At 44.8% G+C, this 22,820-nt stretch overlaps 1 protein-coding gene across 2 annotated transcripts in view; it reads right to left on the bottom strand.

The window, feature by feature from the left end:
• NEGR1 (neuronal growth regulator 1) overlaps positions 1-22,820 on the bottom strand; it is a 297,810-nt gene that overhangs the window by 91,560 nt on the left and 183,430 nt on the right. For both annotated transcript variants that reach the window (XM_050900845.1, XM_050900844.1), the window contains exons 3-4: positions 19,281-19,406; positions 1,811-1,942 (exon numbers count right to left, since the gene is read on the bottom strand). In XM_050900845.1, the coding sequence (XP_050756802.1) occupies positions 1,811-1,942; positions 19,281-19,406 (258 nt within the window). The remainder of the gene's footprint in view (positions 1-1,810; positions 1,943-19,280; positions 19,407-22,820) is intronic.

The raw sequence follows: 22,820 nt of genomic DNA on the forward strand, positions 1-22,820 counted from the left end.
CTACAACCTCCTTTCAGGTAGTTGTAGAGAGCGAGAAGGTCTCCCCTCAGCCTCCTTGTCTCCAGGCCAAACAACCCCAGTGCCCTCAGCCGCTCCTCACAGGACTTGTGCTCCAGACCCTTCCCCAGCTTCGTTGCTCTTCGTTGGACGCGCTCCAGCACCTCAATGTCTTTCTTGTCGTGAGGGGCCCAAACCTGAACAGAGGATTCGAGGTGCGGCCTCACCAGTGCCGAGTACAGGGGGACGATCACTGCCCTGGTCCTGCTGGCCACACTATTGCTGACACAAGCGAGGACGCTTGCTCCATAGAACACCATCCATTGTGGTTTTTCCTCCCACATAGTCTATAGTTTTTAAAAGCACTGCCTGCTTTCAGGAATTCAGCAAAGCTGATGTAGGTGGAAACATGTCAATGAGAGCAAAGAAGGAGCAAGAATGGCGATGGACTCTGCATAAGCCACCTTGAGCTGCTCTGCAGTTGAAGTCTGTCCTTGTGACTTGTAAAGCAAGGGCTGATAGTCACAGCACGTTATACCAGAGCTTTGGCGCAGAAGCCTCAGGACCTGCAGCCGGTGTCACCAGCCTATGTGACCAAGCAGCACAGAAAGCTGCCTGTGAGACCCACTGTACAATCGAGCTATTCTATAAGCGTTAGTGCATTGACCCACCACCTTCCAGGACAGCATGAACTACAAGTGCCCTGGTGTCATGTAAACGAGGAGAGTCTGGTCAGCTTTTGAGCGCAGGAACATCCCATAAATGCCCAGGTAGCACGGCTAGCCCCATCAGCAACCCACCTCCCCTGCTCCCACCTCCCGCTCTGCAGCGACCGGGGGACGAGGGGCTTTGCTACCTACAGCATATCGATAGGGACAAGATCTGTGGAGGGAGACACAAAGCTGAGATCTCAAAGAATTGTGGCCAATAAAGATGCCACAGCAATTTTCAAACCAGAAACTCTTACGAATTACAAGCTGGGTAATTGCACTTAGCCTAAGAAAATTCATAGTTAGAATGAATGAGAGTAATTATTCCCCTTTTTTTTTTCCCCTTTTTTTTTCTTTTTTACACATTGGAGGGAAAAAGAACACGGTTCTGAATGTTTCATGTCATACCAAGTGCTAAACCAAATTCAATCCCAAGTCAGAAACACCTCCTCAGCGTGAGAATCCCAGAAGGTCAGAGCTGGCAGGGACAGGCAGCAGGCTGCCGCGGCGGTTCCTGGTGTTACCCACCATCCACCGAGATCACTGCGGCAGAACCGTGCAGCAGCAAAGTCCGTCTTGCCTTCACACTGGGGCAACCGCACAAAACCACTTGCCGCCTCTACTGGGAGTACCTCAGATTTCCACGGAGATCAATCGCCATCTAATCACCCAAACAATTTCAAAAGATTTCTCATCTCCTTATGTTATTGCACAACCAGAACAAATTAAATCAGAAACACTTCAGCCCAACAACCACAGCAGTCCTCAGAAGTTACTCAGATAATTACTCAAAAAATTACTCCAAAACCTGAGTCTCAGCACCGCAGCCCAGCGAGAGCACCTGCTATAAAGCTTGTGACAGCATGCCAGCACTACTGTCCTCCCGACAGACAAAAGGAGGATTCGAACCTTAATCTCATTTTACCTTCCTTCGGTGAGACTAACTCATACATCAAATAGCACAGGGCATTTTGCTACCGTAATACAAAACCCAAACACACGACAATTTCACCACAAGCAGCAGATCGCTGCATTAGACTTTTCTTCTCAGCTGCATCCCTCTTCTCCATTGGATTTAGTGATTAAAAAACAACATGACTTACAGTTTACTGTGACTTTTACTTTTCTCACATCTGGGACTGAGACATCATTTTCTGCACTGCATTCATATTCCCCAGCCTGGTCTCTTGTAATTCCGTAGATGTCCAGGTACTGTCCACTCTCAAAGGGTTTTGCTGAAATGAAATAACCAGAGAAAGAAATCATTGGAAGCTGAGCACAAAACACCAACTTCACCAACGTCTGAACAGCAGCTGTAGGGTTTTGCTGGGTGCTGCAGACAACACACATCCAAGGGGAGCTGGGCAGCTGCTGCAGCTTTTGCTTGGAAACCCCAGCTCCAAGCTGGGCTGCAAAACCCCCCTGAGCTCCTGGGGTTGGCCAAGGGTCCTCTCCTGACCCTGCCCCACAGTCAAGCTCAGCAGCCTCCAGACCCACAAGAGCTCCATACCTGATGGGCTTTACGGAACATAAGGCAGAGTCCTTAGTCAAAACCCTGCCTTAAGAGCTTCAGCATCCGTTAGGGCTTATGGTTTGCACCTAGGCAGAGACCTGCCCCCCCGGCAGCAATCAGAAGCAAAGGCAGCGATCAGGGCGAGGCAAAGGGACAAGCAGCCCAGCCCTGGAGCAGCTGATCCACCCCTGCTGCCCGTGGCCCCAGCAGCAGCTTCCCATCCCAGGTGCCCTCACTTTCCGGGGACCGTTTGACCTTGTAGCTATACATCAACCAGCTGGGCATGAAGCTAAACCTCATCAGCTGGGGACGCCCTGCACACCGAGGACGGCCAAAGCCAGATGTGTCCTGGGGGGAACGGTGGCCGATCACCTCTAATGGCTGGCCATGGGTGCAAAATGGGTGGGTCATCCCACGTCCTACCTCCAGGGAAAAAGCCCTTTCAGGCTTGCTCACCACGCCACTCAGTACTTACATGCTGTGCCCTAATAAACATTTCATCGTATTAATTAAAAATTAAATAATAGCTCTCCTCTCCCAAAGGACCAAAGCCCAAGAAATAAGATCCTCAGTTTTGTTACACAGAAATACGGACAGTCAGTGTGAGCTGAAAACAGGTGGAGGTCTATTTGATGTAAAACAAAATGAAGACCAAACCAAAATATTCGTGTATGTAACTCCTTAGTGCATTGTAACTGAAAACATTAATCATTTTAGAGAGCAAGAACAATTATATGATTCAAAAGCTAATTTATCTACACTTGACATGGAGTCATAGCATACACAGAAATTTTTGTAGTTTTCTAAACCCCAGCACCTCCCAGCTTTTCCCTACTGTGGTTCCCGCCTTGCCGTGAGCACGCTGATATCCTTCGGATGAAAACTGCTACCTGGTTCAAAGTTCATCCTTCTGTATCTTTTGAGCCCTGCGCTCTAGCTGGGGAGCAAATTAATTGTTTTAGATTCCTCACAAGGCGTTCACCACATAATAAACCAAAAAATGTTAAATATCATTTTTATCTTAAAACAACATATCATAGCAGTCATGACTACAGATGCTGGAAATCATAGGCCTAAAGGTTAAAAAGACTTGCTGGAAGTGTTTTCCCAGACAGACGAGCTTTTAATTGACTGTTAATAACTTTGCAACTTATGGAGCAATGACAGAAACCTGAACTGGGCAGTGAGAACTAAGTAGAAGTATTATGTTCATGTCCATCACAGCAGTGAATGTCATTTGCTTATCTGTTCACAGATTAATGTTTTAAAGTGTGCAAGGTTCAAAACATCAATTATAACAGTGCATCGCTTAGCAAGAGAGCACTCATTAATAAGCAGAATATACCATGCCTGTCACGGGAAAGACCTCAAGCAAGCACTGGTTATGTAAAGTAGAAAGATAAGACTGAAATTGGAAAATTATTGTGAACTGAAGTGAACATTCATAAAATGCAATGAAATAATTTATGGGATGCGAGAAATTGCATGAGAATGATTTGTTTTCTCTTCCATGTTGTTCGTAGGAATAAATCACAACCCCCCCCCTTCCACAAACAAGCCAGCCGTTGCTGTTCACACCGTGGCCCTCGTCCGGCTCCACTTTGGCCAGGTGGAATCAATGTCTAGGAAAATTGTATTTACTATTGCTTTGAACAGCAGGGAAGGATGCAAAGCCCCTGCCTGCACAGGGGCATCTGCCCGGCCAGAGGAGAGGCCTTCCAACAAGACTTCTGCTTTGTTACTAATACCAAGAAAATTATATAAAATGCAAAATTCTCCTGTGTGTCAGGTTAAAAATTGCTATTAAATTATGAGATTGTAATGCTTTCCAATGTCAGTACTTCCCTGGTCATATGGTATGCACCAAAATATTGTACGCTGAATCCCGGGAATAATTTATGATGTATCCTATCCCAATTCCCAACATCAATTTGGAAAAAAAGAAAAAAAAAAATGTATCTCCAAGTACCTGGAATTTCGTCAAAACAGTTATTTGTGTTTTGGAGTTAAGCTAAACCCAAACATTCTCTGCTTTAAATGTTTGTTTTAATGTAAACATAACACACCAGGCGATAACCTCGTTTCTTGCCTCCCAGCTTTTGCTTTCTTAACAGTTCCTGGACTGTAGCTGTGCTTCTGGCACTCGCTTTGCCACCTGAATGGGGTAAGGTTGAGCCTCAGCCGAGGTCAACGCAGCCGCCACTCCGGACTGACGGCAGCGACAGGTTTACGTATTCAGCACAATTCTGCTACGGCATAAACAACCTCAGTGCTCGGGTCTGGCAAGCAGTCATCCGTCCGGCTGAAAACTATCAACAGGAACAATATCTGCAGGGAAAGCGAATGCGCATTCGGGTGCTGACCCCAGCCAGCTTCGGGGTGCTGCTGCGGACCGAGAGGGCAGCAATACAAATTGCTACAGCTCAAACGCATCAGCGCTGCTGGGTGGAAACTCGGTGGGAGTTCCCGCAATAATTCCTGTTAGAATGATTTGCAAAAATGCCCATCGGCACTTTCCATAACCCTTGTATTTATAGGGATCTTATGCTGAGCTTTTAATCTAATTTATGCTGCAGAATACGCATGCAGTTTTATAGTGCTGTAAACCCCATCTATTTTATGCAACTCACACACACATGTGAAAATATTAAAATTAAGTCAATTTTAAACCCTCATGTCCCCAGAAATTTTGCATCTGGCTCACATAAGAAAGCTTTTAGTAAATATTAGAGATAAATATTTTTCTCAGGGAATACATAGATACCACGTTTCATCTTTCCTATTCGTCTGCACGGTATTTCATCTTCTTCAGCTTGTTTTTAGTTCTAGAGATTTCCCATGGCTGTGTGGGAGAACTTAAATCGTGTTATGTGAAAGATACATGCATAAGTATATATAAGTGTATTTATGCTACATTGCATGCACATCCAGCTCAAAAAAGGATATTTGTAGGCAGCGGGGAGAATAGATTGTGTATGAAGACACTGGTGAATGAAGACAAGTTTCAGGAGACAACTCAGTTTTCTCGCTGTTTTTTTCTGTGATGTCTTACAGCCCGGGGTCACCGCACCTTGCTCTGCCCTTCTGCAGACCATGTGCATTTCATGGACCTACCAAGATATCAGGAACATGGCTGGCTGGCTTTTCTGGCCGTGCAGCCAAAAGCCTTATCAGGCTTAGAATCTGAGAACAAGAAATCTGGAAGGTTCATTAGCACCAGTCCATCAGCCTGAGGTCGCGTCAGCCAAGATCTTTGATCAAAGATGGGAAAAAACTGTTAGTTGAAGTAAAAGAAACATAAACGTGAGAGTGCCTCGTGCCCAAGGCCATTCCTGATGGGTTTTTCAGAAGATCTCTTAACTAGACTTACTGATGCACATGAAGATATGTAAGTGACCTGCTCTGGATATCTCAGGTTATAAGACCAGGTTCTCTAGCCAGGAAGGGAAACGCCTGTGACACTCAGCTTGAATGCCTATTTTCTGCTACTGCCATGTGATATGATGCCTGATAAATCATCACACTTGTTATTCCTCAGGAGGGTACACAATTAAAACTGTGTTTTCTTACCACGCATATGGTATCTGGCATCAGGTGTAGCACACGTACACATTGCCATATGGACCAGTTCTCAAAGGCTTGGACGGATGAGTTTTGCAAGGGTAGCATTTTCCTCCCCTGGTGTTAAACATAAGTCAGTAAGAACAAAAATCTGGTGCAAGTCCAGGGTAGCTCCGAAAAACTGAGGACTTCATCTGAGCCAAGGGGGATTTTTTTTTCCTTATTCACTAGGATATTGAATAACTACAACATAGCCCCAGTTGATGAACTGTAAAACCTGTTCAGTGCTCAGGAATGGCTTTTATGACCCAATCTTTGAGATACCTCATCCTCCAGCAGAGAGTGAAGACCCTCGTAGGGCTGGGAGCATGGAGAGCACGAGGCTGAGCTGATGCCGCTCCTGGTTCATCACGGGCTCAGGGCATTTCGATGGTGCACATGAGAGATTGCGAGTGAACCGTCTCCCAAAAGAGGGGAGGCACGGAGATCCCAGCTCATCCTTACGTCTACTGTCCCAATGATGAGAACTGGGCTCAATATAAGAGAACAGAAGGTGGTCTCCAACGACGATGCCATTATGATGCCATCTGATTATCACCAGATGCTTTAAGTAATCCATAAGGTCCTTCTTGATCTCAGAGGCTGGGTGGAGATACAGGATCAAGGGTGCAAGGAGGCACCTTTCTTTCCTGGAGATGAGTTGCTGTGGGATGCTGAGAAGAAATCTAAAGTCTAAACAATTGGATTCACCCAGAAAAATGATCTGAAGCCATTTCTACTACTCATTATGGGTTCTGGGTTTAAAGCTACACCAAATGCTGTAATTGGATAATCCTCTCCAAGGAACTGCAGGTAATCTGAACAGCTCGCTGTCTATGGGGAGAATGGCCCTATCACATTAGGGACCATTTAAACATTGATCGCTGAAGGCCATTTAGCTTTAGAGAAGCCATGCTCCACATTTGCAAAGAAAAATCAGATAAAATGTAAAGAAAAAAAATATCCCAGACTGACAGATAAGTTGGGGACTGGAGGAGATCTCCCAGCTGACGACACGAAACAAGAAAAGCAAGTAGAGCTATTTTGTATGAAAGACGTGCTGATAAAAGAAGAGAGATGTGAACATAGATTGACAAAGTTGAAAGTTTCAGAGGTGGAGATGAACAGGGTTATATCTATATGTGAAATACATAGGTACGGAGAGAAGCGTTTGGAGAGCCAGCTGTGTGCACGCTCATAGTGTGGGCAGTGTAAATCTCAGCCAGTTATCAAGAGATGTTGTGTGTAGAGGGTAGAGGTTGGTCCTACAAGAGAAGTCGTCACAGTTAGTTTTCCTCATTCTCTAAAGTCACATCAGTTTCGGTCCCTGCGTGGAACTGCTGCCAGGCTGCACCGTGTGTCTGAGCTTCGTGGAGTTAGGATGTTTTGGAGCAAGTTTGAATTTTCTCTTTGCAGACTTCATGCCAGGGAACACATGGTCAGCTCGTACTCCAGAATATGGACTGACTTTTCTGCCTCAGCAGCTGAGCATTAATAGAAAGGAGAGCCAGCTCCATTTTAACACTTGAGAAGATACGGTCAACCAGACGTTACTTTGGAAGAAAAAAAACCACTTGAGATAGTAGGTTTGTCTGCATGTTATGTCTTCTGGATATTTAGTTTCATGTATATCAGATTGCACTCTGATTTTTGTGGATCTGTTCAAAACACTGTGCTGCCTGCAGAAGGCAGAGGCCTAAGTGCAGTCTGCTGCAAATGCCAGTTTTTTTCACTGGAAGACCACAACCCAGAGCAGGGAGATCATCTCTCTGCATCATGACATGCAAAGCGCCCTTCGGCAGGAGAGGGGTTTGCAAGAGATCCTCTTACACAGGGCACACTGCGTCTTCTGCAGCAAATAGCTAAACATGAACATCTTCAGTCTGAAAAAAGCCTAAAAAACCTTTCTCTGCAAAACAAAGATTAAAACCGTGTAGGGAAGAACAGGGCAGTGATCTTTTCAATAAGAAAGCTACACGATTAAATCTCACTTGAGCTTATTTGTAATTCATAGCACTTAATGTGGGGGTTTGGCTCTTGGGAAGGGGCTAATTATTCCCAATAAAGCCCCACGCCTGTGGCGGCGTTCGGAAGAGACTCGGTCCGTTGGTCAGCCGGAGGGTGACCCGGGGGCCCCGGGGCTGGGGAGCAGGAGGGATGGGGGGCAGGAGGAGCCCGGACGGTATCACCCAGGCGTTCACCCTGGGGTAAAGGACTGTGGTCACAGCTTCTCTGATGTCTGATGGCTTTATAACATTCCTTCCTCCTGTTGCTGTATCAAAATGATGCACTGCAAATGATAGCCTATTATTTATCCACTGGTTGTCTATTCGGCTCAAATACATTTGTTGATCCCTCCCATTTTATATGACTCTCTTGTCTACAGTTTGTTGAAACTGGAGGCATTACTAGAGTTAAATGAATCATTAATATTTTTTTCATATTTCTTTATATCCCTCAAAAGCAACACCATTTTTTTTGTAAAATGTGCCTTTTAAAAGGAATTCTTACTATGTTTAAAATACGATTTATTCACAAAAATGCCCAGAAGAAATGATTCTGGGAAGTAAACCAGGAGGTACTGCAGGTATGGTCAGGACGAATGTGGCATCTGCTGTTCGCTCGCTGTCACCTCCCTGGAGTGTCTGCGTTCACCAGCCTGCCCGGCCTCGGTTTTCTGCCTGCCTGCCTGCCTGCCTGCAGCCCTCCCGGCAGGGACGTCCCCAGAGGCTGAAACACCCCTGTCACAAAGTGCTCCAGCCACCGCCTCGGTACCAACACCCGTGACTAGAGTGGGGCAAGGTCGAAATAATAGCGACAAAATAACAGAAATAAGGAATAAAAAAAAAAAGTGTTTGAGAAGTAAAATAGAAAAAAAGGAGCACCTCGTCAGATTTTTGAGATCATCTGTTACTTTTCTCAAAAAGTTTGTGCAAGGCCCAAAATTGGCACGCTCTCTTCAAAAGACCAGTGTCTCCCAAAACAGCCATGAGGGACACTATAGCAAAGGAAGGGGAAAGAGGGTGAAATCTACAGTTGCTTGGCTTGGTTTTGAACATTAAAGATTTCGTTTCACTGAAATATCTTCTATGATTCATAAATTGCTCACTCGGAAGTGCAGTATTTCTCAAATAAAAATGAACTAATATCTGAGGGAATAAACTAAGCATGTATTAAAATTTTAATTTTGGTAGCATTTTATGAGTTATTAAGGAGTTCATCTACTTTTATTGAAAAGCAAGAAATACTTTCCATTTGTTATAAAATCATCAAAAAATTCATACTTATTTCTGTGCAATGTTTTTGTACGGTTTTAGTTTGAACCTCCGTATTTCGCTAAGATTGTAATCTTACTCTCATTTCTCAGCTCCTTCACAAAGACCCAATTATTTGACCATCTTAGTTTGAATATTCTTCTCCTGACAACTGTATTTTAACAAGAATTTTTTTTTCAGCCTGTTTAAAGATTTTAAGAAGACATGAGGATTTCTAGGAATGCCTTTAATTGTTCCTGAAGGGATGCTCAAACTTCTGGAACGGTTCTGATAAAAATGACATTTTTCTGAGAAGTCTTCCTCAGAAACCCCCTGACCACAGACAGTGTAATGTCACTTGACCCCAGAGCAATGGATCATGATACTGAATGTCACTTAATTGGATCCTAATGCTCCACGTATCTCCCAAGAATGGTACTTACAAGTATCGTTAAAAAAAAAAAAAAAAGGCCCAAAGTCCCATAACCTGAAACCAAAAGACACCGTCTTTTGTATGGGAGAGGTGTGATTTTGGAAGTTCCTTATTTTTTGTTTATCCAAAGGCAAAGGAAAGAATCACAACGAGCCCTTTATATTGAGTACTAGTGTTCGCACTGCTGTCCTTAAACTGTTAATTAATCCCCTGATTTAGTCCACGTAGAGCTCCACACCATTCCCCCTTGAGTTCTCGGGAAGCTGCCAGCTGTGTGTCTGATATCAGGGAACCATTGATTTAATGACATGCGATGCCTTTACCAAGTGAAAATCTCCCCTTCAGGATCACGAGCCAGGCCATTAGACTGATATAAAATATTAATCACAAAACTTCAAGTCCCCAAATAGTTGTAGCATGGACCAATCCATCTACGCAATCACCACGTTGCCCATCAGTGTGATGTTTAGCTGTTCCATGCACATAGTTTTTCTCCTGTAAAGGCTGATGAAAAACCCCGAGTCCCCCACGAGCTGTCCCATGTCCCAGGGGACGCATGCTTTGGGTGTTTTCCAGGGAGGTCTTGCTCATCCATGCACAGGAGCAGCTCCTTGCAGCACGTCTGCAGCTGAGGAAGCGCTCGGGTAGGGGGGAGCAGTGCAAGTTGTTGCATTTCGGGTGTACAGCCACCAAACGAGCTTTGTATGCCAAGAGGGCTGTGTTGCAGTAGCTCATCCTCTGCTGGATGAATAGCACAAATTTCTGCAACCGAACCAATTGCTCAGGTGCCCAGCCCCAGCCGGTGTGAGCAGCAGCCCAACACCTTGGTGCTGCACCTTCGGTGCTCACAGGGAAACGTGTCAGGCCACCAGGCTGGAAGATTTCCTGACTCCTGGAGCTCCCGGCCAGAGCTGATGATCGGGAGAAGCAGGCATCCCTGTGCCATAAAAAATGCGAAGCAATGGGCTTGTGCAAAGTACTGCAACGTGGAGCTGTAAACCTAGAGCTGAGAGCCGAGCCGCATCCTCAAACGGCACAGAATGAGGAGTTTACGTCAAGGCAGAAAAAGAAGGGGTGTTCTCCATAAACCCAGTCTAGGAGCAGGACACGAAAGCTTTGTAAAGCCCCAAGGCATCCGAGCCCTAAATTAACGTTATCTTTGTCAGCGTAATATGCTGGCATTGAAGGCATTACTTCTGAAACCAGCTGGTGCCAACGTGTACAACACACAGCCAAGAGGCAATTTGCAGGTTTCTCTGGTGGCTCAGGGCAACTGAGAGCACACCCCTGTCCTTCCTTCCTCCCGAAGCCGGGACAGACGACGTCGGGAGACGCCAGGGGCTAAGTGGAGCGGCAGAGGAGCAGACAGCTATGTGCAGGACTCTTCTGCTTGTCTCCTCTCCTCCACCGCACAAATAAAACCTCCCTGATCACGGTCAATCTTAGCCCGTCACTGCTGATCCCCCCTGCCTTGGTCTATCTCTGAAGGTTTCCTGGCTCGTCTCCAAACCCTTCCAGCTCAGTTGCAAGGAACAGATGTTTCGGCTCAGTCCGGTAATGCTTCACCTGACCGAGGAGCCCAGCGCTAGCGCCGTAATGAAGCTATTGCCTGCAAGATGAGTAATGATGGCATAAGGGAGGCATATCACTGTCATTGCTGATCAGGTTAAACCACTGAATTATTTTACATTCTGCTTCTTAGACACCTAAAGGGAACTAGCTTCGCTTTTGGTCTAATGCAGCAATAAATCTACCTCCGTTTAGGAAAGGGGGCTGCATGTCATTGCCGCTCCGGACGCCACGTCTCGAGTGGGGCAGGGTCTCACTCCACCCTGCAGCCTGTGAGCACATCACCGGCTCCGGCCTCACAGCTTCGTCTCCTGCAGGACGTCACCTTGACGAAGTGATAGCTCCTTATGACAAAACCCTTCATTACCTTTAGAGCTCTTACCAAGCAGCTGGGGAAGTGAGACGGGATCACTTGGAGAGGGAGACAACAGAACCGCGACTCCAGGCATTGCAAACCCAAACCCACGAACCAGGAAACAATAATCACCAATTTTAAGCTATCCGGGACAAAGCAGCTCAAGTGAAAGAGGTCTTTTTGGATGGCAGTATTGCCAGGCTGTTTGAAGTACCTGTTAATTGGACTTTGAATTACGAAGTTGGGAAAATGCGGTTCGATGGCGAGAGCCTTCGCACAACTTGATTAGTGCTGGGAGTAGCTTCACTGTGCAAAGGCAGCAGCTAAGCGGAGCGTGGATGAGAGCAGCTGCTCATAGATCAAAAATTACGTAATGCACACTTGCAGATATATTAGAGGGAAACAGTGGTGTGAAATAACCCTCACCAGCAATGACATCTGCTAGATTTTCAGAATCTAGTAGGACAAAAGACACAAGCCAGAAACTTTTGTTTCTAAAACTTTCAGTTTTGAAACCATTTTCAAGCAAGAGATGGAGCATTTTAAAAGACGAGCTCACACTTTGTACACACACAAAGCCCTGGAAATCTGATAATAATTCATCTCAGTTAAGTATTTTCAGCCTGAAAATCCAGGTTCAGAGTACTTGCACTTCAACAAAATACTTCTTACTTCTGTCATGTGTGGATAACATTTGAAAAACAGTGGTTCTCTAGCAGAGGTGCAAGTGGAACAAAATATTTGACATTATCTGTGCTCATATCAAGCTTTGTTTGTTTCTTAGGATTTAGCTAGAAGTTTTCAAAAAGCCTCTTTCTTTCTCCCCCGGCCCAGTCTCAGCGTTCTGTAGCAGTCTGCTTCAGGAAAGGTCTTGCAGGAATCACACTCTGCCTGTTCAGGGACTAGCATCGCCTTTTGTCCTGTAATTGAATTGAATCAGCTCTTAGACTCATTCTTCCCAGACAGCCCTCATTTGAGTGCTCTGAAGATGTATTACACTAATATATCGTCAGAACGACATTGCTATGATGATACATTAATGCAATACATCTTCACAGCTTTAGGGCTGTCCAGAAACAATAGGACGGGCATTAGATTCAGTTCAGTCATATCAGACTCATGCACACATGCCCCGGCGGCAAACGAAATGTGTTAGAGAAGGAGAGGAGTCATCACGTGGATATGTTCAAATCTAAATTCAGGCTCATTTCTGGATCAGTGTAGCTTTCCTCAGTGTTAGTGAAAAATCTGTTATTTTGCATGTGCTAAACAGTTCTTACAGGGTTTTTTGGGGGGGGTTGTTGGGTTATTTTGGAAACGCTTCAGTGTCACCGTTCTCTGGTGTGAACAGGACTGAATGAACAAGGAGAGTGTCCTGGTGCTAGGGATTTGCCTTTCCCTCAACATGGGAGAATCTGTCTTCATTCAGCTAAATTCGTAATTTCTGAAAATCTGCTCTCCCAAATGCGTGCATATACATACATCCAGTTAATCCTCATGTTTTAGGAAAATAACTAGAAGCTAGACTGGAAGTGATGGGGATAAAACTGTGAGAAAAGGGCGAGAGAGCAGGGAAGAACTGGAAAATACAAAACTAGAAGTCACCAGGGATGATGCTGAGGATCCAGGCTGAGCGGTTACAAAGGCAGAGGGGGATTCTTCAATCCGAACAAGCCAGAGAAGCTGGGACAGTATGGGCAGGAAACACTGCCACACACAACTACAAATAGAACAGGAGATTCCTATGTCTCAATCTTAGTTTTTTCTTCTTTTTTTGCCTGCAGCCAGTGGCTGTGAAACCCGCTAGCAAAATGTACATCAACACATCTGTCTCCTTGCTGAGCCAGCAATGCTCAGTCTCTATGCTAGCAGGTAATGCAGCATAATAGGAGTGGATGTGGAGATTAAAACAGTGCTGAGGACCTAACGTGCACCGTGGGGGGGTCTGGCGTGGCTTTGCTTCGGAGCAGATCTGTCCTGCTTGTGTGGGCTGAACTCCCGCTCGTGGCAGGACCGTGCGGGGTTCACTCCAGGAGAGCATCCACCAGATTTCCTTCATCTGAGGGGATGGCGTTCATGCGCTTTGGGCACATCGATATCAGCGTTCCAGTTTGGAGCAGGAGTGCACTTCTGAGGTGAACCTCTCGGTTGCTCTCACTTCTTGCACCACGCGTGGTGCTGCAGAGCGTATGTGCGGAGCCCAGCCTTGCGGGCGAGTCCGCTGGGTGACAACACGGTGCCAACACGAACCGACTAGAGTGAAAATATTTGTTTGAAACATATGAAACTTCATCTAACAACACTTGTGGTAAATATTATAATTGCGAAGTCAAGCCTTCTGAACAAAGCCAAAGGTGAGGCTACTCTTGCAATCTTTTATGCCCCTCTCTCTCTCCCTTTGACATAGACCCACCCTGGTCACTGTTGTCTAACTGCGGCTGTGCTTCATTTGAAGCACCGTGTTTCCCCCAGCATCCACCCAGATATTTAGCTAGTTTGGCAAAACATAACCGTACACGTCTGACCAAGCGCCCCATCTGCTCTGCTAGCTCTCGCTGTGTCCTTCCTACGAGGGAAAGCAGCCGCTCCGATGCCTCCGTGCATGTGCTGTAGCGGCAACTGCCAAAACAACCTGCTGGGATGCGGAGAGATACCCCACTTCCCTCCGTTTGCTTAATTCAAATATAAACAAATGAAATACCTCTATACCCTGAACATTAGACTATGGTGTGAATTTTCAAGAAGCGCCATTTTGTTTTAAGGGAGCTAGGTAGCAAAAAGTTTTGCTTCTTCCCTAAGGCTTTTTGAAACTACGGAATTTAACCTATTTTGCATTTAGATAAACCCAGGAAATGTCAGGCTTTCCTGGTAAGCCTGTCCTAAGCAGCAAAGCGCTCAGGCGGCGCGCGCTTCTGCTGCTGGCCCCTGCTCGGCTCAGCGGTCTGAGCGTGGCCGCTCTGCCGGACGTCACCCCAGCATCCCGGGTCATCGGTCCCTCTGTGGCTGGGAAAACTCGCCTCTGGAAAGTTTTGTCAAAACCAAAGCAGAAAAGAGTTTCGACATACAGCGCCCGGATTTTGCAAGGCAGTAACATTTTATCAAAAGATTTCTGAATGGCTTTTGTTGTTACTGCTCCTGGCAACACTGCCAGAGCTTGCTTTTCAAAACTGACAATGTAACACACACACACTGCGCATACAAGTGTTAAAAGCTGGAGTTATGTTTCAGGCAGACCTTAATTCTTTAAAATTCTGGTTTCATTCTTAAACTATTGATGCTGCACTTTGCTCTTAAATGTCAGAACAAAATAAGTAATACCTGCAATTTATTCAGATGACATTTCAACAATACGAGATTTTCAGATTACAAGCTACAGCCCCATGTTTCTTATGGTGTTACGCTGAATGTGTAGATTTTGTGGATTTACATAATGGGTTTGTATAATGAATATTTATATAATGAAAGCATTTACATAATGACTGCAAGTTAAACATGCACAATAAAGATTCCAGGCCAATAATTTATGTACTAAGTTGAAAATCACCTCTAAATACATTTTATTTTTATTCCTACGAAAGGTTCATTTTATCTCTTGTTCAAAAAAATTGAATCCAACCTTATCCAAGTAAAGGCTGCATTGATGCAAATCGTGATAATATTTTGGAATTAGTCTACATTGAATCATTTGTATTCAGAGATTTCAGTTTCTTATCTTTTAGCAGCAGCTTTGACAAACAATTTCAGAATATTCTAAATATGATTCATTAATATAATTTAGTGTTGTATTCTAGATGTGATGCTTGCATGTAAGCCTCATTAGTGCCACTGGGAATTACAGGAGAAAACTGGAAGACATTATAAAGTGCAGATGAAGCTTATGTTTAGATAAAGGTAATTTGCTGCAGACAGAATATAAACCGTTACAGAAATCTGGTGTTTTCAACTCTCTTGCGTTTTGTTTTCTAATAAATCCAGGCTTCTTGTTTGCCAGACTGATATTTAATTGGATTTGAGTGCCATTTATAACTGTCTGTGCACCAGAACACACACCTGAGCACCAAAGTGGTACAGTGTTGCTGAAATGGAAAAATTCTTCTTCATTTGGTAGGCTAGCAGACAGAATATATTCTGTAAATTATATGTTTGCTTCCATCCCATTTTACAAGATTTTTGAGCAAAAAGTTATTTGGATCCTGTGTTCTCCCGCTCCGGACAGAGTTCTGTCCATTAATCAACCAGGGGACACCCAAGGCACGTCCTAGTGCTCTGCAACAGCCGCGTCAGCGCTCGCCTCTCGGAAGAAACGGGTTTTGGAATGATGCAGCCCTGTAATGCAGCGTTTGCAATGAGTTTGCCAGGCCTCAGCACTGAGGCTTGTCAGAGCATCTCTGCCTGCACTCGTCCTGCCCTGCCTGCAGCTTTGTCATGCCTGGTTCAGCTGGGGGAGCATTTCCTCCAACTGAGCAGGCGTCCCCGGCTAACCTGTTTTACCTTTGCGTTTCCGTGGTACAACCACGGTGTTATACAGCCGGCAGCAGCGAGCAGTTATTCCGTGTGTAACGAGGTATTTATGACTGCTACACAACGATGCAATGCAGAGAAACACAGGCTGGTGTGGGAGCAGGGGCTTGAGAAGCGGGGACACCGGACACGGTGCAGAGGAGGGCAGGCAAGGGGTGGATAGAGATGGGCAGGGGCTGCCACGGGAGACCCCACGGCTGTGAACAGCCCACCCATGCTCAGTTAAAGAAAGGCAGATTTGGAGCTGGACAAAGTGGGGTTTAGGGGTATCGGAGAACAAAGGAATGATACCGGACATACGTAGAAGGCACCACGTACAGTAAATAAGGATGTAATGTGGAGCTGCAGAGCAATGAAGAAAGAGCAAAGGTGTAAAAGCATGACAGCAAACATTTAAAAATGACCCCAAACGGATCCTAAAGGGAGGAAGAAGAAACCACCAACGTGAACATCGTATTCCTCCCCCCGAAGGATCCTGGGTGCTGGCAACTCGCCATCACAGCCCCCACCAGAACGAAGCCACCAACCTTCAGCCCCCACGGGGCAGGGAAGGGTGCGCTGATCACCAGGAGAAGGGATAGGAACTAAGTGTGTCTATAAAAACTTTAGCTGCGTCAGTATTCTTTCCTTTTTGGTAAGTCATAGAATCACAGAACGGTTTGGGTCGGAAGGGACCTTCAAAGATCATCTGGTCCAACCCCCCTGCCATGGGCAGCGAATATTAGATCTAGGCTAATAATGATTCTTGAGTTAAAACTTCAATTGTATATACATAAACCAAGCATGTATTGTTATTGTATCAGGTGTACCTCCTCTTTGCCCATAAACAAGATTGAGCCATTCATGAGCACCAGTGTAAATGCATCTGGAGGTGAAGTAAACCAGTTGCACCATGAGGAGATGCTTCCAGTGCCACCCCGGGCAGCCAGCCTGCGGTAGGGGCGTATCCCACTGTTTTTACAATGAATTATGCATGCACGTACTGAGGGCCCCCCTGGACAAGAGAGATGTGGACATCCTGGAACGAGTCCGGCGGAGGGCCGTGAGGGTGATGAAGTATCTGAACTGGGGAGCAGCTGAGGGCGGTGGGGTCTCAGCCTGGGAGGAGAGGGCTCCGGGGGTCCTATACCTGATGGGGGTGTAAAGGAGATGGATGCAGACTCTCCTCAGAGGTGCCGGTGACAGGACAAGAGGCAACGGGCTCTCACTGAGACACACGAAATGCCATTTAAACATGAAAAAAAGCTGTTGTACTGTGAGTGTGATCGAACACTAGCACAGGTGGCCCAGAGAGGCTGTGGCATCTCCATTCTTGGAGCTATTCAAACCCAACTGGACATGTTCTGAGCAGGAGTTGGACCAGCTGATCTCCAGAGGTCCCTGCCCACCTCAGCCAGTCTGTGGTTCAATTCTGTGATTTTCTTTTTTTTTAAGTACCAAATTTGTTAAGCCCACGTTTGTGTTTCATCTAACCTACTGCTTCCTGGTGAGAGAGCAAGGGATGTGGCAAAACCAATCCAACAGGCCACCCTTTCCCAGAGAAAATCCTAAAAGGAGAAGGTGTATGGGATTTGCAGGATTACCTGCCAGCTGCTTGGTCAAGATGCTCCAGCAGGGAGGATGAAACAGCGAGCATATGGTAAATGAACGCTGCTGTCTCCTATGGGCGCTATTCATATGTGCTTCCCAGAAGGGCTGAGAAGGCAGAAGGAAGCAGGTATCGGGCAAGGCAAGGGAAACAAAGCACAGGCTGTAACTGCCTGCCCTTAAATCTTCGGTGGTGAGAAAACATACCTGTCTGCCCACAGTTTGCTGTGCTAGGCGCTCGGCAGGAGCACATCATCATTGCACCGCGAGCACTTTGATTGACTCTCCCTGTACCACGATATCTTTGATTAGTCTTTTCCTCAAATTTCATTTTCAGTTCTCGTTAGGGTAAATGTAATGGGTCTGCAGCTGAATGAGCGCATTCTTCCTCTCAGTCCTCATCCTCAGTCCTTTGGTCAAGATACAAAATCAGTGGGTTCACTGAAAGCCCTTGTGATTACATGCACTAATTTTGTCTGAATTCAGGATGAGGAGGATCTAATTCCTCCTCAGACCCCTTCTCCAGCCTGAGTGCACTAATTCTCCTTTTCTGCTTTTTTCCTCTCCAGGAAAATTGTAACAGCTCCTTCCTGTAGACAATCCAATGCTTTAAGCTATTACTCTAAAGTATCACCACGGTTTCCAATAAAATTTTATTTGACATTTAGTTAAAATCCATTTTCTGCTACAACTGAGTTTTTTTTCCCTAGTCCCTTGATGGACACTTCAAGCAGAATTCATTGTCATTGTCTTAAAGGTCAAAAGTTTTTTTTTTTTTTCCAGATCTTGCTTTGTAAAGCAAACTGTTACTCAGGCTTATAAGACACTGCGGTAAGCTGTGACAGTCCATGAAACCGTTCTTCCCTGCAATTACATGGATTTCATAGAAGTTGTGCGAGCAAACAGAAAGACCTTCACTGCAAAATCAATTATCATTGTAGAGTCCCTACAAAAGAACCCAGTACAATACCAGTCTTGCACGCAACAGCCAGCTGGAAGCGGGGAGTATCTCCTTTCAGAAACACAAAACCCACCAGGATTTCCAGAGCCGGTTGCTCTGAGATACGGAGCGGGGATCTCCCCACCTCTGAGCGAGACAGATCCCGCTTTGCTCGCAGGGAGCCAGCTCCGGTGGCTCTGCCCCAAGTCAGCCAGTGCAGAGATGCCTGTAATGTCAGCTGAAAGTTTTCCTTTAAATATGTTATGAGGAATTAAAAGTATAAATGGAAATATTAAATAGAAAGTATGCTTTTAGATGCCATTTTGTTTGCAGTTTTTCACACATATAATTTAATTTGTTCAATAAACCCATTCTAATAAACTATGCTGCATCATGGAATAATGGTTCAGTGGTAGTTACATTAAATCTATTGCATGATGTGTTAATGTTTTTAACTTTCATGCTTACTTCTAGAGAGCCCTGTGTGTTCTTGATTACTTCCTTGTTTTGGTTTTAATCGGAATTGTTTGGTAAACGTCTGCAGCCTGTTAAAACAGGCTTAAAAATATACTCATATTTAGGGTGCCTTCACTTCTACATTCCTATCTTACGGTAGTATTATAGTTTTCACTGATCTCAGCTGAAATCTGAAGAAGCTTTTATTTTCTGAAAGTCTCGCTAGGCACACACTTTTTAAGGCATACGAAAGCGATGCTGTCACACTTCCGAAAACTGAACATGCAAAGGCTGGTACTGGGGAAATGCGGCAGAAAGCTCCAGGGGACAGATAGCTGTGCTTACCAGACGGAGAGATGTGTCTCCAAGAAATGGAAGGCTCTGGCTTCCCCGTGGCCAGGCACACCAGAGTAACATTGCTTCCTTCATTCACAACGATGTCACTCGAAATACGAAATATCTTCGGAGAAACTGGAAGGAAACAAGGAGAAAGTTGTAATGGAAAGCTGCTGAATCAGTGCAATCCCGCCAGAGCACGGAGAGCTGAGGAGAGCTGGGATACCCATATCGCCATTGTGGGTAAAAATACGTGCGGTTGTTGAAATATAACTGTGCAAAAACCTTGTTTAGGTGTGAGCACAGCTATTTCCATCACGTTTGCAGAAGCTCAGCCATGGATTTGAAATGCCACAAATAAGAAAGGAGCAATTTCCTCTATTTTGTGCAAAGCAGGTATTGTTATCGAGTTCCCAGTAAACTGCCTCTGATGGATGCTCTTGTTTAAGAGAAGGTTGAGCTTGCTCATGACAGTTTGAAAAGAGGATGGAATTAATTTTTTCTTATACTTTTAAAAATAACGACGCCTATTACATTTACTCCATGTGTACTTGGAGAGTCATATCTGTTCATGGAGGAGACTAAAATACATTTATTTCTGTTGCTTTGTATTGCTTTTAGGCTTGCAGTAGCAACATGGCTAAGAAAAAATAAGCTAGATTTTTTTCTTTCATTTCATGAGCAGAATTCTTCACTAAACTACATTTTCTGTACTATTTATACATCTGGGCATAAGAGAACAGAGTTCCACATGGATGGAAAATGTTGGAAAGCATTAAATGGCCTACCCTTAAGGGAATGCTTTACTTCTTGTAATGTTACACAAGGAGGAAAGGAACTCAGGGTCCCAGCAATGAAGGCAGGAATTCTGGATTTCAGAATGAATCTTTCTTTCTAAAGAAATATGTATTTCTTTACATGTCTTATTATTATGTTTGATATAGAAATCAAATCAATGCAATAACAAGGCATACCGTGTTGATGTTTCTGAAAAGCACTATTCGCTATATGATAAATAACAAATTTTGTACAAATATTTGTAAAAGGTACAGATCTCACATGTGGGTGTTTCAGAACCTTCTGGAACGACTGCTTTAAAATCAAAGTGCTCTGCAAGGTAAATGGGTACCAATAAAATGAGGAAAAAAAAACGTTTATGATCTTCCATTTCCCTAACCAAAGTCTCTGTCCAACCGGAGCTTTACTCTCCTCAATGCCACGGTCTTGTCCCACTGGTTTGCTCCAATTTGTCACAGCCAAAATCCCACCACCTGGACCAATACACACCCCTTTGCCACCTGGGACACATTGTTAGCATCCCTTCAATGTACTTTAAAAGTGCAGAGCTTTTTCATATGCACAGACTGGTTTTGTGTGCTTTGGGATCTCCACCTGCAGATGTTCTCCAGCCCTTTCCCTGCTCCAGTGACTGGAAGTATTTCAGTCGTAGAAATGAGTTGGGGTCAGACAGACTTAAAAAAGCTGGAAGTTCTCAGTGCTTGCTTGTGGCTATGCATTTGTGGGCAAATAAAATTAAAAGTCTATGTAGAGTATTTTTAATTAGCAGAGAAACATCGTCTTTAGGGAAAACCAAGGTCTGGGGAAGGCTGAACCTTCCCCAATTCCTAAAGCAGTGAAGGTCAGTATTACCCGCCTTTGAAGTTCAAGCAGGTTTACACAATCACTTGAACAGAGAAATACTTCTGAATTTGCCCTACTCTAGCTCACAAGGGTGACAGTCCACTCTTCCCCACTTCGCTTGATGACCTGAAAAAGCATGCAGTCGTTACAGACCATTTTTAGGAGCTGAAACGTGCAGAAGAGTTATTTCCACGTAAAGGGTTAATTTATTAATCAGATTTCTTTGCAGATCCCTGCAATGAACCCGTTACTCAACTTCCTTCTGCAGAAGTCTCTCCTGTCCTAAAGCAGACCGTGAACAGCCGCCACCGACATGCCCACCCCACGTCAGCTATGCCATGACGCGACCCTTCTGCGGGGCCCCCATGCCCTGAAACGGGGCGTTGTTAGTACAGGTCTCCCCCACTCCCCCGTCCCAGCCCAAGTTAAATATCATTAACGTTTCAGCTTGGCAACAGACAAAACATTGAAAGGAATTCTTATTTATGTGTACAGAGTATGAAAAATAAAGCTGCTTCCTAAAGACAGCTGGTGAGGGATCATTCCATCTGAAATGTAGAAATCCATCTGAGAGCAGGATATCATGAGTAATGGGGCATATGCAGTGGCTTTATTCCATCTACAATATTTTAAACATATCTTCCTAAATCTGAGACACTTATTTCTTTATCCTTCAAGAATGAATGTACTTCCAGAAAGTCAAGTAAAGGAATCAAATAACTCAAAACAGTTCTTCTCACAAGTAAATATATACAACTGACTGATGCAATATCTATTTGGAACTGCGGAAATATCTTCCAGATGAAGTAAATGTTATGGTGTAAGACTTCCAACAGCATTAAACTTCTTATTCAAGGTTCTGTACTTTTGAAGGTAGAAAAAGGAGAGAGATTCGCTCATGTTCTGGCATTATCGAAGCAGTACCACAGAGGGATTTTTCACACCTGACACCTAATGCTATTTATCCAAGTGATTTTTATTCGCCTTAAACTTGTCACTAAACACAGAGGAGGTGGCTGGAGCCTGCTGGGCTGCCGTGACGGCACCTGGGTGGCCAGTACAAACCAAAGCAAGCTAAAGGAGGTCTCCTGGTGCTCAGGCTGTGCCAGGGTCAGGATTAGGTTTAGTCCAGTCTCTTCCCTGCATCCATCACCAGAAAATGGGTGGGTGAAATATCCACTCATTGTTCAGTATACTGATTTAATTAGTGTCACTGATAAAAACAGATTAGAAATGTGATAACATTAATCTCAGTGGGAATGAGGAGCTCTCGGCATGCTCTTATTGCTGGTCCTTCAGCTCAGGTACTGTAGGTTCCGTGAGCAGAGTGGCAATCCAGCAGAAAAGCTGGATCACATAAGCAACTGTAATCAAATCTCCCAAAATACAAATTTCCAAAGAAAATACACTGATAGTCCTGCCATAGGCAGGAATCTAGAACTGAAGTAATGGGATTTCATTCAGTTCACACAGATGAACAAGATTTCTTTTCCAAGACAAAGATCAACATGGTCTACTCTTTTCTCTGCTGCTTAATGCAAGCATTGTCTTCATCCTCCTCTGCCTTTCCTCGTAAGGTTTTATTTGCTCTTTATCACTCACCTCCTCTTCAGGTGTCCTCTTCTCACACAAAGCAGCATATTTTCCCTAATGCTCAGGCTCCCAGCCCTGGATTTCCTCCTGCAGCTCCAGCTCTTTCCCTCTCCTCCTTGTTTTAGGATAGCCACTGACTTTGGCTGTCAGTCTCGCCTTCCCTGTTGTAGGTTTTGCCTACCATGTTCAAAACCCAAATCTATAGTATTTTGTCAAATATTTTAATTTTGATAAAAACATATGTTCTAATGGCAAACAATTTGAAAATTTTTCCCTGGTGATTCTGCATGTAAGCCATGGTTATGGAGCACAGAA

The sequence above is a fragment of the Gymnogyps californianus genome, chromosome 8 (genome assembly GCF_018139145.2).
Source record: "Gymnogyps californianus isolate 813 chromosome 8, ASM1813914v2, whole genome shotgun sequence".
Taxonomy (NCBI): domain Eukaryota; kingdom Metazoa; phylum Chordata; class Aves; order Accipitriformes; family Cathartidae; genus Gymnogyps; species Gymnogyps californianus.